Genomic DNA, 19,371 nt, shown 5'->3' with positions numbered 1-19,371 from the left:
GACTGAATGTTCATAATGACCCTGAGGTGGGAATTGTTGTTACTTCCGGTGAGGAAGAGGGACAGAGAGGTAAGCCACTCAATCTATAAGTAACAATGTGGAGATTGGCTTCCCAAAACAGAAACTGCATTTGCAGTCCGGTGAGTAGGGAATGTTTCTGAATGGAAATATGTTAATGGGAAGATGAGCCTACAACCAAGACTGGCCATCATTTGAAGCAGATCATTCCAGAAATGCTAAGTTGGTTTCACATTTAGAAACCAATCAATATAATATACCCCATTAACAGAATGAGGGAGAAAATGATACGATCTTTTCAAGGGATACAGTAGAAGTATTTGATACAATCCAAAACTGATTTTAAATCATAGTCGTAGCAACCTAGGAAAAGGAGGGGGCTTCCCAATCTGATAGAGGGAAGTGTGGTGAGCTCAGCAGTGGCCACCAAAGATGGCCGCACGCTAAACCCCAAGCCTGTGCCTAGATTCCTTTATATGGTAAGGGGATTTTGCAGATGGGATGAAGTGAAGGACCTCGAGATGGGAGATGGCCCTGGATTAGACAGAGGGGCCTGATGTAATCACAAGGGTCTTTCTAAGATGGAGGCAGGAGGGCCAGAAGCAGGAGGAGCAGGTGTGACGACAGAAGCAGAGGCTGGAGTGACATCACAGAAACTGGAGCAGGCTGTGCTGCTGGCTTTGGAGACGGAGGAAGGGGCCAGGAGCCAAGGGTGTGGGCACCTCTAAGCTAGAAAAGGCAAGGAAGCAGATTCTCCCCTGGAGCTTCCGGAAGGAACACAGCCCCATGGACCCCTTGATTCGAGAGTTCTGTAAGATTCATTTCAGACTTCTGACTCCAGAACTGTAAGATAATATATTTGTGTTGCTTTAAGCCACTGAGTTTGTGACAGCAACCACGGGACATGAGTATCTATAAGAAATTTCAAGGGGAAATATTGCATGTTTCCCCTCCAGGATCAGGAACAAGGCATGGATACCTATCTTTGCACTTCTATGCAATGTTGTAGTTAAGCAAGAAAAAGAAATAAAAAGTACAGGATTGGAAAGGGAGGGCAAATAATGTTATCTCAAGGTGATGTGATTGTAGAGGAGAAAATCCAAAGAATCTACAAAGTGGTTACAATTAGATTAGAGACGATTTGTAGGTCTGATTGTAAAGTGAACACAAAACTTGTATAAGATACAGTATCTTCATGACCAGGACACAAAAAGTACCAACCATATGAAAATGATTGGTAAAGGGAACTTCATGAAAATTAGGAACTTTTGTTTATTAAAAAGCACCACCAAGAAAGGAAAAAGCAATCTACCAAGTGAGAGAAGGTATTTGCATACTTAGAACTGGTGAATGATTTGTTTCCAGAATATGTAAAGAGCTCCTAGAAATCATTAAAACAAAAGGACAACCCAATAGAAAAGTGAGCAGAGGCAGGGACAGGCACTTTATAACATAGAGTCATCAGTGAACGTATAGAAAGGTAATCACCCTCATTGGCCACAGGGAATATGAGATGCTAATACATATCCAGAAGGCCAGGTAATAGTAAAAGCATCGACAGTGTGCCAACTGTTGGAGAGGATGTGAGGCATCTGGAACGCTCACACCTGTTGGTGGTACAATTGTTCTGGAAAACTCATCGGTATCTACTAAGGTTAAACATACTACCAGCAATTCCACTCCTTCATATACACCCAGGAGAAATGAGTGCTTCTTTCCCTAAATGGCATGTACAAGAATGTTTATTGCAGTATTATTTGTAATATCGAAAACCCAGAAACAACCCAAATGTCCATCCACTCCAGAAAGAATAATACACCGTTGACATATGCACACAATAGGATACACACAGCCACAACAAAGAAGGGAGTCCTGTGACTGGCATTCCATAGATGTGATGCTGAGTGAACAGGATCAGGACTGCAAGAGCACAGAATGTGACTCCATTTATACAAGGTTCGAGAATGGATAAAGTGATTCTCTGATGATAGCGGAACAGTGCTGTCTCTTGGGGAAAGGGAATGTCTGGGCAGATGGAAATGCTCTAGATGGTGAATGGGGTGGAAGCTACAAAGTTGTATACATTTATTGAAACTTATCAAACTGTATACTAAGATTTGTGCATTTCACCTTCTATGAATTATACCTTAGAGAAGAAACCAAACCAAACCCAAACCGAGACTCCTCACCCTTAATGTAGCAATCAATTTAAGCATAGGCATCCATGGGTAGAAGAAGCTGTTGGGTGAATGGCTGATGGGAATCTGACAGAGGGCCAGGCGGTCACTACCTGAACCCACTGAGCGTGGCATGGCCACCATTGAGACAGCTGGATGCGTGAGCTTCTTGTGAGAGGTGGTAGGAAGGATTCTCGTGGACAAAATGGAATATCAAGCATGTAGGGTTATGTCCAATTAAAGGAAATATGAGGAACAGAGGACCGTTTCAATAACAATGACAATGACCAGGAAGCAAACAGACACATACAGAACAGGGGACATTCTACAGGATAATTAACACCATTTCACAGTAAGTCAAGACACAGAAAATGAAAGGACAAAGGACATGCGGGAGGGACTCTGCTAGATTTAAAGAGAGTGAAGATGATCAGATCTCATTTGAATCCTAATTAGAACGAATTTTCTATAGGAAGACATTTCTGAGATAATTGGGAAACTTCATTGTGGCCTTGCAGGGAAACATCCCTATTTTTGAAAAATGAATATTGTGGGATATAAGGATGAAATAACATGCCCGGATTTTACTTTAAAATATTCTGGCGAAGTCTGGAAGCAACCCAACTGTGTGCATTGATAGATAAATGGATAAGGAAGACGTGATATATTACTTAGCCATAAAAAGAAGGAAATCTTGCCATTTGCAACAATGTGGATGGAGCTAAAAATACGCTAAGCAAAATAAGTCAGTCCTAGAAAGAAATACCATATGATCTCACTCATATGTGGAATTGAAGAAATAAAACAGATGAACAAAGGGAGAGAAAAAGGAGGCAAACTAAGAAACAAGTTCTTAACTACAGAGAACACACTGATGGACAGAGTGGAGGGGTGGGGGAATGGGTGAAATAGGTGATGGGGATTAAGGAGGGCACTTATGATGAGCACAGGGTGATGTATGGAAGTGCTGACTCACTGTATTGTACACCTGAAACTAATATAACACTGTATGTTAACTACACTGGAATTAAAATTAAAAAATTAAAATAAAAAAAATATTCTGGCAAAGACAAAAAAAGAAAAAAAAAAAGAAAAAGGATAGATGCAACAAATGTGGCCAAATCTCTACTGTCCAGTCTGGTGATGGGCACCTGCGTTCACTGCATTTTAGTCTCTACTTCTGGGCAGGTTTGTATTGTCATAATTAAAAGCAAGAGGGAACACAAGGGGGGGAGGCTTGATGGGAGGTGGCTCAGCCTGGGAGAGATAGGCTCAGGGAACATGCTCACATCTGTGCCCCTCTGGAGAAGGATCAGACTGGCTAGCAAGCCTGGGGGGCAGAGCGGGAGTGCAGGGGCTCAGAGGAAGCAGTATGAGCAGCTAGCTGCCTACCCTTCCTCTTCTTAACAGGTGGCAGCCATGTGCCTCATTGAACAGTTACACTTCTCAGCCTCCCTTACAGATACTGATGGCCACATGACAAATTTCTAGACTATGGAATGTAGGCAGAAATTGCTGGGTGGGGCTTCTGGGAAGGCTCTTTTTCCAGGGAGGGCTGAGTTGACTGGTGGGCAGTTTTGCTCTTCCCTTTACCCCTTCTCCTTGTCTGAACTCCGATGTGATGGCTGGAGCTACAGCAGCCATTTTGTGACCACATGATAACTTTGCAGTTGAAAACCCTAAGGCTAAAACTGGTGGAGCAGAAAGACTTGGAAACCGGTCACCTGAGTGATTTCTTAGAACTGCTGTTTGTGGAACCTCATGGAGTTCTGGACTGCCTCCCATATTTCCCATTACTTGAGGAAAAACAAATTCTACTTTGTTCATGTTACTATTATTTCAGGTCTCAGTAATGCATTTCCTTTTGCCACTGACACTAGAGACTACGTTGACAAGGGGAGATGTTTGACTCCCACCATGAGGGCTACGTTTACCTTTTTTCCCATGTTTCTCCTTTTTTTCTTCAATGATTGAAGAAGAACTGTTGTCCGGGGACTCCAGCCTGTTCTCTGGGGAGAGACAAAAGCAAAGCTGTGAACACAGTGTGAGGCTGGGGAGAGGCTCTGGTGCCAGCATCCTCACCTGCCTGCTGAGTGGCCCTGCAAGTCGCTCAGCTTCTCTGAGCTTCTGTTTCCACATCTGAGTTGATCATGCTGACTTTGCTGGCGATTTGTGATAACTGTGCAAGAAAAGGGCCCATGTGTACATGTACCTGGCACACAGAACATATTTTGTGCCTTCCCTTTGGCGTCCTTCCATTTGCTCCTTAAGAGGAGTGCAGGACCATTTTATGGGGAAGTCACAGACCCAAACCTGCTGCCTCATGGCTCTGCCCACACTTTTGCTGTGAGCCTTCCAGGGTTTCCCTCAGGACTGCAACAGAAGATTCAGAGACACCCATTTCCTTGGTGTCCTCCCTTCCATGGATACCCACAGGGAAGGGGGGCATTGGAATCCTACTCCAGCTCAGAAATCATCTGTAGCTTGGAGATTCCAGTCTATGCCAGTCGGGGAGGGCAGCCAGCCACGGGCAGAGGGGTAGGGACTGCTGGAGAGCCTGGGGGTGCGCTTTGGTGGGGAGCTCAAGTAGCCAGTCCTTTTGGACCAGCTTGGAGGAGGAGACCTGGGATGATGAGGGGAAGGTAGGGCTCACAAGATGGGGGACGTGATACTGAGGGGCAGACCCTGAGCAGCTGGGTGATGAGGTGTGGAGAGAATGAGAAGGAGAGCTCTCCTGTGGCACTGGCAGGAAGGTCAAGAGCATGGGGCCGAAAACTCTGATGCCTGCAGGTCAAGCCGCATATGTAATGTAAGGAGAGGGGAGGCGGTAGGGAGTGGTGAGGCCTGTGGAGAGTGCAGGAGCACAAGCTGTTCAGTCTGTATTTTCTAACTTAGTAACTCTGGGGTTCAATTTCCAGGTAGCAACATTTAACCAACCATATCATAAAAATCAGAAGATACCACTAATTTAAATAGACCAAAACCCAAACCAAACAAACCCAAACTCTAATAAAATTCAGCTTTTTTCTTTTTTCTTTTTTTTTTTTAAAGATTTTATTTATTTATTTGACAGAAAGAGACACAGCGAGAGAGGGAACACAAGCAGGGAGAGTGGGAGAGGGAGAAGCAGGCTTCCTGCTGAGCAGGGAGCCCGATGCGGGGCTTGATCCCAGGACGCTGGGATCATGACCTGAGCTGAAGACAGAAGCCTAATGACTGAGCCATCCAGTCGCCCCCAGTTTTTTCTTAATTGAAAAAGCAATGCACATACATAGCAGGCATTTTTAACAATGTCGTTTGATGTGTTATGATGAACACTGATATGACATGCTGATATGATGAACAATCCTCACCTGAAGCCCTCACTACCGAATGGATCTTTGTTCACCTAACTAGAGGTATTTTATGCATACACGTTTTTTGTTTTTTTTTTTAAGATTTTATTTATTTATTTGAAAGAGAGAGTGAGAGAGCACAAGCAGGGGGAGCGGCAGGCAGAGGGAGAAGCAGGCTCCCCGCTGAGCAAGGAGCCTGATGCAGGACTCGATCCCAGGCTGAGCCACCCAGGCATCCCATGCCTACACATTCTTAGATGCCCCTTACTTTTTTACTGAACAATGCATCTGCTTTCATGCTACAATATGGATGAACCCTGAGGACACTGTGCTCAGTGAAAGAAGCCGATCACACAAGGACAACTTCTATGAGGTCCTTAGAGTCATCAAATTCCTACACATAGAAAGTAGGATGGTGGGTGCCAGGGGCTGCGGAAGGGCAGATGGGGAGTTTGTGTTTAATGGGGATTCAGTTTTACAAGGCAAAAAAGTTCTGGAGACAGATGGGGGATGGTTGCACACCAATGTAAATGTACTTAAAACTGAACTGTCTACTTAAAAATGCTCAAAAGAGTAAATTCTGTTATGTACAGATAGTTGACCACAATTTTTAAAAAGTTAAAAAAAAGAACATATCTGCTCATATCCAAATCTCATTGCTCCTTAGCCAGGTCTCCTGGTGGGCCGTGGGCCCAAATTTCCAGTCTTATGCAATTTTCAAGCTTATGCAATGGTTACTCTCTAGTACCAAGTTGAGCTGGACTGTGTCTCACACACCTGGAATTTTGTCAGTCTGACAGGTAATAAATGCATCTTTTAGTTTTAATTTGCACTTCTTAATTACAGAAACTACTGTGTGTCTTTTCAGATGTTAATCATCCACTTGCTTCTCTCTGTTGGTATCCTTTGCCCATTTTTCTATTGGGGTGTTATAGTTTTTAAATGATCTTGACCATCTTTATCTATTAGAGGACACTAGCTCATTTGTTTGTCAGAGCTGCTGAAGATATTTTTGCTTCAGCTGATATGACAATTTCCTTTGGATTGTCTATCATGTATTTTCCTTACAGGACATTTTCGTATTTGCTTAGTGAAATGCTTCGGTGTTCTGTGTCTGTTTAGAAAGGAATTCTGCATCTGAAGGTTAAATGCATTTTAAAAATTCCTGTTTCCTTCTAGTACTTTAACAGAATTAAATTTTTAAATTAAAAATTTTATAGATTTTATTTATATGACAGAAAGAGAGAGCAGCAGAGGGAGAAGCAGGCTCCTCGCTGAGCAGGGAGCCCGACCACGGGGCTCCATCCCAGGACCCTGGGATCATGACCTAAGCCGAAGGCAGATGCTCAACCGACTGAGCCACCCAGGTGCCCCAAATTAAAAAGTTTTAAAAATGTAAGCCTACTTTTAGAAAAATTCTCCAGGAGAAACAAGGGGAGGTGAACTGGGTGCAAAATGTCCTCATAAAAAGTGATAAAATTTGAGCACCCTGTCCCCCAACAATGGAAGTCTGGGTGTGGGCTCTGGCCCATCAGAATATCCTCCTGCTTCTGGCAGCACCCCAGCAGTGAGGCAGGGAGAGGAGAGGCCAGCTCCCTGGGGAAGCCATCGGCTGACCTGCTCCACTCCAGCAGCCAGGGGTCTCTCCCCATCTACTCCCCTGAGCCACCTTCTCTGCACTCCAGGTACAAGAGGAATGGGCCACCACCATGGACCCCAGTTCCCGCCATCTCCCTCCTTCACTCTGGGACTCACTCAGCGCCTCCCCAGCACACTGGCAAGCCTGTCCTCCCCGCTGCCAGTCCCCTCCCGCTCCTCCATGGAAGAGGGCTGGTGGCTTCGATGACGGTGTGAGTACAGGGTGGGAGGAGGTGTGGATGCAGTGTTTTTCAGGAGAGCCCTTGGGGCTTGCTGCCTGACTGGATGTGGGCTCAGGAGAGAAGGGAGCACCAGGGATAACTGTCCCTTAGGTATAAACACCTTCGCATCAGGTGCTGCTTGCTGAGGTGGCAGAGAAGGGCAGGAGGGGCCTGGGGGGAGCCAGAGGCCTGGAGCTCAGGCAGAGGTGCTGGGTTCAGGCACCCGTGGGAACCGCCAAACTGGGACTCTGACGGGGCCACTCCTGATGGAGGTCTGCGGACTAGGAGCCTAGAGGACGGAAATGTGTCCCTGGCGAATAGATGGAAACTGAGGCTGTGCTCATAGTCGAGACGGAGGACGGCCTAGGAACCCCGACAGTAGAGGAGCTTGGCAAGGAGGCCTGCAGAGCAGAGGGACAGGCCAGAGAAGACCAGAGCCCTGGGAAGAGGGCGGGAGAAGGAGGGAGTGTCTGAGGGAGGTGCCCTGGGAGAGGCCTTAGCCACGGCCCCAGAGTGAGATTGGCAGCGTGGGGTGACGGGGCAGAAGCCAAGATCCCACAGGGTTAGGGAGGGGAGGCAAGTGGACATGGTAGGTTTGGGCAGCTCTCAAGGGCTGGCTGTGAATGGGGGGCGTTGCACAGGCAGAAGAGACCATGCAGCTGGGGAAGGGCCAACACTGGAATCCCAGCAGGACACAGAAGGGTAACAGAGGGTAAAGCAGAGACACAGTCCAGAACCCAAAGAGGAAGCTGTATGAGGAGTCTTGACCACACTGAACAGCCTGGCAGGCCTTTTTTTTTTTTTTTTTTTGAGAGAGAAAGAGAGAGAGGGGAGGAGCAGAAGAAGAGAGAGAATCCCAAGCAGACTCCATGCCCGGCACGGAGCCCGAGGCAGGGTTCGATCTCACAACGCTGAGATCAGGACCTGAGCCAAAATTAAGAGTTGGAAACAACCAACTGGGCCACCCAGACGCCCCCGGGCAGACCGTTTTGAAACACAATTCACAAAACCAATCATGTGTTTACATCCTTTGCGGCAGCCAGCCCCTAAAGCTGCCCCCAGTGTCACCGGGCTCTAGGCACTCACACCCTTTAGTACGCCCTCCCGCACTGGACTCTGGTTGGTTTGTGTGGCCAGCTGTGGAAGGGACAGTGTGTGACTTCTGAAGCGAGGGCAGAGAGCACATTTGGGCCCTGCCTCGCCTCTCTGGGACCACCTGCTCTGGAGGAGGTCAGCCCCAGCCCAGAGCCATATGACCGAGCCCGCTTGGAGCTGATCCTCCAGCCCTGGTCAAGCCTTCCGGTGACTTGTGGAGGAGATGCCCTGGGCCAGAATCCCCAAGCCAAGCCCTCATGAGCTCCTGACCCAAAGAAACTGAACTAACGCATGTTTACTATTGCTTGAAGCCACTGAGTTTTGGGGTAATTTGCTACCCCACAGCAGAGATCCAGTGCATTTTCAGGGCCACCCCAGGTTCGGTAGGTCCAGGACCCCAATCCACAGGGCTGGGGAGACCCTGCATGATCTCACACAGCGACGTCTGCAGCTTCTCACCTTGCTACCAGCCTCACCCCCTCACTACCCTCTGGCCACTCGAAGACTGTCATGGACCCTCCCACAGGCAATACCACGTGCTATCCCCTTTGCTCTTTTCACCGCACCGGGGCCCAAGCCCCCTCAGCCAACATCTCCCTCGTCTGTTGTTGACCCTGGAAGGCCTCCTGACCCCCTCATCCAGGACAGAGGGGCCCACCTCATGTTCTCCCAGAGATGGCCCTCCCCTCTCTAGCACGTGTCACATCTGCTATTATGTAGGGGTCACCTTCCTTCACAAGATGGGAAACTGCTCCAGGACCGGTGCATTAATGCTGTCTTGTACTTTCTGTACCCGATGCTCTAGCATCTGGGTCTTACTGATCCCATAGGGACCATCCCTACCTCTCCACCCTGGGGTTGGCCAATCCCTAGAGAAAGTAAAGGAGGTTCCCAAGAGCATGCTTTACAAATGCAAACCCACTAATCCAGAGCCCACATGCCCAGCTCCCATCTCCACTGTTAGGCTCTCATACCCAGGGCCACTGGTCCCTTCTCCAATCGCCCAGAGCCAGGTCCCAGACAACTCAGGACAGCCCCATGCCACAGAGTCCTGACATACTCAAATCAGTCAACCCTAAGCCCGCACACCCTGTGTCACCCGCTCCTTCCCATGGAAGTCACAACAAAGGCTCCTGCTCACAGTTCCCCCACTCCCTCTGCCTCTGACCCAGCCCAGTCCTTCCCTGTGTGGCCCTGCCTCCTGTTTCTAGGGATCTGGGAAGATCACAAACTACCTTTCCAATGGCAGCCATCCCCTTGTCTGCAGATCTTGCCATACCTGAGTAGTAATGAAACCTACATTTTACTTATTTTTTATTTTTTTATTTGTATGTCAATTTTAACATCTATATTATGCCTTTACATTTCAATAGTTCTTTCTCGTTACATTGATCTATCTACGTGATGTATTCATGATTGCTTTTTTTTTTCTTTTTTTAGTTAACATACAGTGTTATATTAGTTTCAGGTGAACAATACAGTGATTCAACACTTCCACACATCACCCCATGCTTGTGATGACAAGTGCCCTCCTTTATCCCCATCACCTGTGTCACCCATCCCCCACCCACCTCCTGTCTGGTAACTAACAGTGTGTTCTCTATAGTTAAGAATTGACTTCTTGCTTTGTCTTTCTCTCTCTCTTTTTCCCCCCTTTGCTTGTTTGTTTTGTTTCTTAAATTCCACGTATGAGTGAAATCCTATGGTATTTGTCTTTCTCCGACTGACATATTTTGCTTTGCATAATGCACTCTAGCTCCATCCATACTGTTGCAAATGGCAAGATTTCATTCTTTTTTACGGCTGAGTAATATTCCATTGTATATACACCACGTCTTTTTTACCCATTCATCAGTTGATGGACACAAGGGCTGCTTCCTTATCTTGGCTATTGTAGATAATGCTGCTATAAACTTCAGGGTGCATGCATCCCTTTGAATTAGTATTTTTGTATTCTTTGGATAAATTCCTAGTAGTGCAATTGCTGGTTCATAGGGTAATTCTATTTTAAACTTTTTGAGGAAACTCCATCCTGTTTTCCACAGTGGCTGCTCCAGTTTGCATTCCCACCAACAGAGCACAGGTGTTTCTTTTTCTCTACATCCTCACCAACACCTGTTGTTTCTTGCCGATTTTAGCCATTCTGACAGGTGTGAAATGATATCCCATTGTATTGTTGATTTGCATTTCCCTGACGATGAGTGATGATGAGCATCTTTTCATGTGTCTGTTGGCCATCTGTACATCTTTTTTGGAGAAGTGTCTGTTCATGTCTTCTGCCCATTTTTAAATTGGATTATTTGGTTTTTGGGTGTGTTGAGTTTTACAAGTTCTTTATATATTGTGGATACAAACCCCTTATTAGATATGTCATTTGCAAATAGCTTCTCCCATTCCGTAGGTTGCCTTTAGTTTTGTTGATTGTTTCCTTGGCTGTGCAGAAGCTTTTTATTTTGATGTAGTTCTAATAGTTTTTTGCTTTTGTTTCCCTTGCCTCAGGAGAACTATCTAGAAAAAAAGTGAAATCTACACTTTAAAAACAACAGGAACCATGTCTGTCCATCCCCAGCTCCCAGCACCAGATCCACGATGATTATGAAAAAGGCAGCTGGGTCCCTGAGGGCGGGCTTTAGAGCAGTGTCTGGGCTGGTGCTGGGGACTCTTGGGTGGTCTCTGAGAGCTGGCGGGAGTGGGGCGGGGGGAGGACAGGGTGAGACCGTTGCTCACTCAGTGTCTGCTGGCCAGTGTTTTTTGGCATTCTAACTGCGAGGTGCTGCGGTCGGTGCAGGCAAGCCTCCTCAGAGCCTACATTCTAGACAGGTGACAAACACAAATAAGACAGAGTGTTGGGCTTCCAGTAATTTTGTGTGTGTACCCAGACATGGAATTGCTGGAACATATCATTCTATGCATACTTTTCTGAGGGACCACCCTACCATTTTCCGCAGCTGTGTACCTATTTACATTCTCACCAGCAGGGCACACGGGTCCGTTTCTCTACAGCCTTGCCAGCACTTGTTACTTTGGATTTTTTTTAATAGCTATCCTACTAGTGTGATGTGATATCTCATTTTCCTAATGACTGATGATAATGTGAGCATCGTCATGTACTTACTGGCTCTTTGGAAGATCTTCTTTGGAGAAATGTCTATCAATTCCTTTGCCCGTTTTTAAGTGGGGTTGGTCGTTTTTGTTGTTGTTGAGTTTTAGGAATTCTCTTTACATTCTGGGTATTAATCTTTTGTCAAAGATTTCCTTCAATGTCTGGGTCTGGAAAGGCTGAGAGGGAAGGTCCTGTCTCTTTAAATCCCTATTGACAGAGCTGGCTGGGCAGTCACCCACCTCCCGGAGTTGGAAGCACCGTCACCCTCAGTACTGGCTTCTCAGCAACCAAGCACCCAGCTGGGTTTGGGGAGGAAAAGGCCGATATGGGGCACTGTGGCACCAGCAAGCCACGCCAGGAATGTGGGCTGCCTGCCCCTTTGTTGCCGGCCTGGAGGCCGCTCCACAAAATGCCACACTTCACTGACATTTCCCAGCCTCTCCCTCAAGCTCTGCCCTGGAAACTGCATGTGTTCATCTAGCTCCAGAGTTCCAATTTTGGAGTCTGAGAGCTCCTGCGAGCTCTGCAGTTGTTAGGTGGGGAGCCTGATTCCCGGAGCTTCCTACTCTAACATCTCCCACGATGCCACCTCATACGTGCGTATTTTCTTCTTTTAGATGTCATTGTAAATGGAGTTGCTTTCTTAATTTCCCCATTGGATTGCACAGTGCTGGTGTGTAGGAACACAACCAATACTGATGTTTTGATCTTGCACCCTGCAACCTGGCTGAATTCATTTATTAGCACTAGTGACTTTCTTGTGGGTTCTGGGGGATTATTTCTATATAGGATTGTGTCATCCATGAATAAGATAGTTTCACTTCTTCCTTTCCAATTTGGATATCTTTTCATTCTTTTTCTTGTCTAAATGCTCTGGCCAGGGATACATGGCTGGCTCAGTCAGTAGAGCGTGTGACTCTTGATCTTGGAATTGTAAGTTTGAGCCCCACGGTGGATATAGAGATTACTTAAAAATAAAATCTTAAATAAATACATAAATAAATAAATAAATAAATGCTCTGGCTAGAACTTCCAGCACACAGTGTTAAATAGCAGTGAAAACAGACATCCCGGCCTTATTCCTGACCTTCAGGGAAAGCTTTCAGGCTGACAGAATTTTACTGAGGACCTGTTACATGCCAGGCTCTGGGGAGACAGCAGCACGTAAGACAGACAAACACCCCCACCTGGGTGGAGCTTACATTCTACTGGGAGAGAGAAACAAGGAAGAAACGGGGACGCAGGTGGGAGGTAGAAAGCGGTCTCAAGAAAAATAAAGCAGAGGGTGACATTTGAATAAATCCTAAAGGAGGAGGAGGAGGGAGCCACAGGGAGATCTAGGGGGAGCGCCTTCTGGGCAGAGGGACAGCAGTGCCAAGACACTGAGGGGAGTGTCCCTGGCCTGGCCACGGAACATGGCAGCTGAGTGGCAGGTTTGGAGCAGCCCCGAGAGGGGAGCTGTTTATCGCTTTTCTCCCCAACTGTCTGCACGTTCTGTTCCAGCAAACCCCGCCCCACGAGCCCTGACTGGGAAGTCTTGGGTTTAGTCTGGGCTTCACTGGCTCCTCTTGCCAAGGTCTCTATCAAGTGCCCTCCACCCTCTGCACCAGGGGTGAGGCCTTGCCCAGGTCTCTAGGGAGGCTCTGTGGAACCAGCCCCTCTGCTGTGTCACAGACATTGGCATCTCTACTCATAAAAGTCATCAAACCCAGAAACTGCAACCTCCCTGCTTCAACCCCTCTCAACATCTTAACAGAACTGAATAGTCCTCCCCATGGTCCATAAGGCCCTACCCGAGTGTTTTCAGACTGGCCTTCTGCTCTTGCTCTAGTGCTGCGAGCTCGTACCAGCCTCCACCTTTGCTGGCCCTTCCCCACTGCCTAGAGTGCCCTTCTCCCTCTTTCATCCTTCAGGATTGTTATGGATAGGCATCAAATGTCACCTCCTCTGAGAGGCCTTCCCTGACTACCTCTCCCATTTAAAGTAAACCCTGCCCCCTGCCCAAAGCTTCCAGTAGGTTTCCTTTCTACTGCTTCTTGGCTGTTGTACATATAGACTGGCTGTTTGCTTTGCAATGCCTGCCTCCCTCGTCACAATGTAAGTCCCACGAGGGGGAGGGTTTTATTTGCCCCTGAATCCCCAGTGCTTAGAACACAAGTGCCACATCCAGCTGGCACTTAATAAGGATTTGTGAATGAAGACCAAACCCAGAGCTCACTTTTCCGACGTCAAATTCCAGCTAAGTCTTTGCCCAGACCCCTTAACGGCCCCTCCACTTGCGGTTCCCCAGTATCTTCTTCCGAATCGGACTTCACACACTGGGAGACTAGCCAAAACCCTAAAGGTGGGGTGGTGGGTGTCGTAATAGTGAGTGGAGACACTAATAATAGCAGTATCAAAGAGCTGAGCCCTTGACATGTATCTCCCCTTACAGCTCACAGTAGCCTCAGGGAATCGGGATTGCTCGCATTCCACAGATGAGGCAGCTGAGGCCCAGAGAAGTGCTGTACTCCACCATGCATGTCTGACCCCGGCGTTCCCGCCCTCAGCTGGGGCATTCTCGGCTGGGCTCCAGAAACCCTATCTGTACCTGGCCCAGGCTCAGAGCTGTGTCCCCAGGCCCTTCTCCCCCAGGAGGCCCCTCTCCCTCAGAGTCTTTCTGGCCCCTACCTTAGTCCCCAGCTCCTGCAGCTGAACCCAGGATGTCAGGCTCAACTGTTCTCCTGGCCTGAGCCTCTGGCCGATGTGCCCCCATCCAGGCTGACTTCACTTGCCTGCCTCCCAAAGGCACAGAACCCTCAACCAGACCATGGAGATCAGCTTAGGGGGGCCTCTTGTTTGCATGTCACCGCCAAGGGAAGTGATATACCCAATCTCGAGTGTCACAGGATACCCCCCCCATTAACTATCCTCCTGGTACCACAGGATGAATCAGTATAGTTTATAAAGCCTTCAACCATCTTGTGCCAGTTGCATTGTTTTGTTTATGTGTGTGTGTCTAAAGTTAATTTGTTATCTGCAAACATTTCAAAGCTATTTTTTTTTTTTTTTTTTTTTTGTAACTCCATTTCAGACTTTCTTCATTTTTCAGTTTGCTCTGGAGCAGAGTGAGTGAGTGCACAGTCGCAACAGTGGGGACAAGTGTTGAGAGCAGCACGTGTTTGAAACCAGCTCAGTGCCCGCTCACATGGATTGGTTAAGTAAACTATACTACATTCACACTATGGGATCACTGTTCTGCTCACAACACTAAAAGTCTAAGGGAACTTGTGATGTATTGATAAGGAAGAGTCTCCACAATGTCGAGGTTAGTGGAAAAAGGGAGGTGCAGGAAGCCTGTTTCTTGTGTGACCGTTTGTGTGGGAAAAAAAACAAACTGTACAAGCCATATCCACATTTGCCTGTGTGCACAGAGCATGTGCGTGGAGCGCGTGGAGCAGGAGGTGAGAGACTCGTGCCACTGGCCATCTTGGAGGAGGGGATACTGGGTATTTGGGGACAGGAGGGGCCTTTCAGAAGAGGGGGCTTGGAACACTTTTTGAATGTTGAACCATGGGAATCCTTTACCTATTCAAAACCAAATTAAATTAAAAGCTGACGGCAGTAAGGAGCACCGAGGCACCAGCAGGCAGTACTGCCCAGCCTGCCCGCCTCAGCCCCCACAGCCCCCAGAGGGGCGCCAGCAGCTTCCCTCCATGCTCCGGCGGGGCCACCTGGCTGCAGACGTGGCACTTCGGAGGAGGCAGGACGTCTCCCACGAGGGCCTGGGGCCAGCTGCTACTTCCTCTGGGCTCAGCCCAGTGACCTTAGCTGCAGAGAGGCTGAGAGAGACCCACTTACACTGTGGTGCCTTCCACAACGTTATGTGGTGAATTGTGTCCCCCGCTCCCCACCCAATTAACATTTTTGAAGACTTGAAAGCCTAACTTCCAGCACCTCACAAGGTGACCCTGTTAAGAAACAGGGTCATTGCCGCCATATCTTAGATGAGGTCATGCTTGAGTAGTGTGGGCGCCTAATCCTATATGACTCCTGACCCTAATTAAAAGGGGAAATTTACAACAGGCACGCACACAGGCAGAACGCCATGTGATGATGAAGGCAGAGATAGCAATGACACGTTCCGTCCAAGGAACACCAAAGATTGCCAGCAAACAACAGAAGCTTCCTAGGAGAGAGCCTGGAACAGCCTCTTCCTCTCAGCCCTCAGAAGGAACCAACCCTGTCAATGACACCTATATCTTGGACATCATTCTCCAGAACTGTGAGACAATAAATCTTTGATGTTAAAGCCACAACTGGATGGTGGCACTTTATTACAGCGGCCCTAGGAAATAAACCATGGAGTTTCTAGAGAACCTGGCATACCTATGACCTCTGCCTCATGGCCTGATTTGGAATCACCTTAACCCTCAATTAAGTCTGGATGTCACTGTCCCAGGCTCCCGAGGCTGTCTTTGACTCTGAGCCCACCCCAGCCCCATACTTACTGTTGTAAGTCATACCCTTGGAGACCACAGTAGACACAATCTTGGACATCTGGGCAGAGGAACAAAGGCTTGTTGCAAAGCTTGATTTTGGCTAAAGGCGATTCCAACCTGAGGAGTGACACAGTGCTTGAGCCAGATGATCCCCAGGCCCTCAGCAACCCTTGCCCCCAGGTGGCTGAGAACACTTGGCCTTTACTGAGGGCCTGCCATGTGGCCAACACCCATAGCTCCCTGCCTCCCCCTTCCTTCACCCTCTCTCCCCTCCTTGACTTAGTTCTAGCTGCCCTGCCTAATCTTCCTATTTCTAGAACATGCCAACCTTGGTCTGCCTCAGAACCTTTGCATATACCACCTCCTTAGCCAAAAAATGTTCACTCACACCCAGCTGGGGAGGAGGGTTCTCTCCCTTCAGCTCTGAGCTCAGGTCACCCACTTCAGAGACACCTTCTCTCACCACTCCATTCCAAAATGGTTTCTTTCTCCCCAACTCCATAGGACCTCACTTTACTTTCTTCTCTGCAATTATCACTATCTGATTTGTCACTTAAAAAAAAAAATCGGTGCATTGCCTATTACCCCCTTGAATGTAAGCTCCAAGAGAACAAGGGTATTTTCTCATTTGGAGCCAATGCGCTCATCAAGGTGCCTGGCATAGCCTTGGAGCTTCTGAACTATTCATTGAATGAATTTTTCATTTTGCAAAGGAGGAAGTAAAGGAGAGATTAAGCGAGGTGTCCAAAGTCATACAGCAAGGAAGGACCATAGCTGGGATTCCAGCCCAAGATTCCTTGACTCCAAAGCCTGCGCCCTTCCAGCAGCATTCTGCTACAACCCAGGCGGAAAGGAATCCTGGTCCTGAAGAGGCACTAGTTAGCAGCGCCCCGTCTCCCAGCGCCCCAACTCGGCGGGGATGCGCCGTGGGCCATACAGCAGGGGTGCACAAGGCAAGGAAGGATAGAGGGATGGCTAGGTAGTTAGGTACGTGATAAAGCCAATCTAGCAATGAGTAAGGAAGGGCGGGCAGCCTTGCAAAGGGGCCTTGCAAGGGGCGCCCGAGGAGCCCGCCCCAGGCCTCGCGCACCCCCGACCCGACGTCGCGCGCACCCAGCGGCCCCGCGCGCCCAGGCTACCTCCGAAGCCTCCGCACCGCAGTTCCCGGCTCCCAGCGCCCTGGCGTTCCGTTTACGTCGCCAAGGCAACCATTCTCCCTGCCCTCCAGGGCGGTGACGTCACAAAGCCAAAGAGCCCCGGCTGCGTGGGGGTGGGGCCTGCGGGCGGGTCCCGCCGCTGAGGGGAGGCCGGGAGCCCCGCCGTCCGAGGTCGGGGCGCCTCCTAGACAGCGTCTGGGATGGGGTCTGGGGCACAGGAGTTTCCTTCCTCCGTCATTCCTTATTCCGCCCGCCTCCTGCTCTTTTCCTTTCGTTCCCGATTCATTTATTCAGTGTGCACCTCGGGATGCATGTGGTGCAAACACAGACCTGTCCTTTCTGCCGAGTCGACCTCACTTTCTAGAGGGGCCGTTCTTAAAAGTACGGTCCCGGGGCCGGCAGCAGCAATGCCGGGAACTCGTTAGAAAAGCGAAAGTTGTGCCCGCCCTGAAGGAGAAAGTCTGCGGGGCGGAGCCGTGCAAACTGGGTGGTAACCAGCCCTCCTCGTGAATACAATGCTGGCTGAGGCTTGAGAATCACTACTGCAGAGAGTGAATGAGACTATTCTAATAAAGACACAGAATGACAAGGGCTATCAGTAGACAGGGGAGGGACGGGGTGATGAAGAGCAGGGATCCAGTTTAGATAGCCCAGATCCATCAGCTGATGGGGCCATGGGCTGTAGGTTGTGCCCTCTGCCTTCCCAGCTCAGGTCCCTGGCTCCTCCAAAACAGGAGAACCCCTCCCGGGGTTCCCACCATGGTCACCAGATTATCCCACGCATCTAGGGAATTTGCAGATGGACAAAGCCTGCTTGGAGCTGGGGCACGGTCAGGGCTCTTTCTAGCGATACTCTGTGCTCTGGAACAGTCTGTAAGCAAGTGAGTGCCGGTGAGAATCCCAGCAGCTCCCGCTCTGCCCAAGGCTGGTGTGGTGGGTAGGAGACCAGTGCCAGGGAATGTGGAGGGGCTCTCTGCGATGGAAGAGGTGGGGATCCCTGAATCAGCACTGGAGGACAGCATCCCACTGGCAATATCTACAGCTGGCTTTGTACAAGGGAGGAAGGACAGTTTTATTATGTCAAAAGCCATATATGTGATTTGTGCATGAGTGTGTTGGCGCGCGCCCAAATGTATGTGGAGGGGACTGCAAACAGCAGCTAGCTGTACCTGAACAGACAAGTGGTTTCCCTTGAGCCCCAGAATAGAGGCTCCTTCCACTGTCATTTAAAGACCTAAATGTTTTAGCCCCTGCCTGTCTCTGCAGCCGCAGAACAAGGAGCTAGGCATTGATTGGAGTCAGAGATCAGCAAGCACCAGAGGCACTTTATTAATTAATGACCGAGGTAGGAAAGCAAAGAGTTCCAAAATGGTTTATTGCAAATACTTGGAGTTCTAATGAGACTTTTAGGACTCTCGAAAATAGGTGCCCCAAAGAGGGAAAAGCTACTGAGCATACTATCAATTCATTGTTATTAGCAGGTACACTTATGAACTATTGTGAATTATCTGTGAACCTTTACAGAGTGTTTCTGGGTGACTGGCACTGTTCTCTGTGCCCATTTAATGCAGACTGCCAGTGAAATCGGCCCCTGTTATCACCCCCACTGTCAGTGGGGAGATTGTATCACCGTGAGATTAAGAAATCTGCCCAGCAGAGCCAGGGAGCACCAGAGACAGGGTTTACCTGCAGTGGAATTTTGTCTTTGCTCATAACCAGACACATGCTGGCTCTTACCAGGCATTGTTTCATAATTCTATGCAATTATCCAAAGCAATGATGCATACACTTTGCAAAAGCCCAAAAAGTCCAAAGGTGTGCTTCCTAAAATGGGCCCAGCACGTTCCCGCTTCGTGACTCTGCCCAAAGGTGTACCTCATAATAAAGACACATTCTCTACCTAATGTATGTGTTCCTGTCTTCACTTTGGCTTGTCGGTTATTTTGAAGATTAGAGAACTCCCTAGAAAATGTGGTCTTCTTTTTTAACTTATAACTTTAGCCTAAAAAAAACCAACTATAGACACAATTTGTAGATTAAAAGCTAATCTAAAAAAAATTAGACACATTGATGGAGACATACATAGATGGATAGATGATAAAGATGGATAGAGATGGGTTAGTTGTAGAATCTAAGTGGTGGGTAT

At 48.3% G+C, this 19,371-nt stretch overlaps 2 protein-coding genes across 2 annotated transcripts in view; one reads left to right on the top strand and one right to left on the bottom strand.

Moving 5' to 3' along the window:
- Positions 1 to 7,391, top strand: part of ZXDC (ZXD family zinc finger C) — an 82,877-nt gene extending 75,486 nt beyond the window's left edge. The window contains exon 9 of the mRNA XM_054504537.2: positions 7,216 to 7,391. Within this exon, the coding sequence (XP_054360512.1) occupies positions 7,216 to 7,376 (161 nt within the window). The 3' untranslated portion in view covers positions 7,377 to 7,391. The remainder of the gene's footprint in view (positions 1 to 7,215) is intronic.
- The window catches only part of CFAP100 (cilia and flagella associated protein 100), a 51,823-nt gene extending 33,580 nt beyond the window's left edge, over positions 1 to 18,243 (bottom strand). The window contains exons 1-3 of the mRNA XM_045904191.3: positions 17,208 to 18,243; positions 16,078 to 16,185; positions 4,130 to 4,204 (exon numbers count right to left, since the gene is read on the bottom strand). Of these exons, the coding sequence (XP_045760147.2) occupies positions 4,130 to 4,204; positions 16,078 to 16,126 (124 nt within the window). The 5' untranslated portion in view covers positions 16,127 to 16,185; positions 17,208 to 18,243. The remainder of the gene's footprint in view (positions 1 to 4,129; positions 4,205 to 16,077; positions 16,186 to 17,207) is intronic.
- Positions 18,244 to 19,371: the final 1,128 nt, after the last annotated feature.

Source organism: Mirounga angustirostris, unplaced genomic scaffold (assembly GCF_029215605.1).
Source record: "Mirounga angustirostris isolate CCGP_5_RB_7025 unplaced genomic scaffold, mMirAng1.0.hap1 SCAF_1, whole genome shotgun sequence".
In the NCBI taxonomy this organism is placed as follows: domain Eukaryota; kingdom Metazoa; phylum Chordata; class Mammalia; order Carnivora; family Phocidae; genus Mirounga; species Mirounga angustirostris.
Note: the sequence above shows the minus strand (reverse complement) of the source record. Positions and strands in the feature narration are given on the sequence as shown.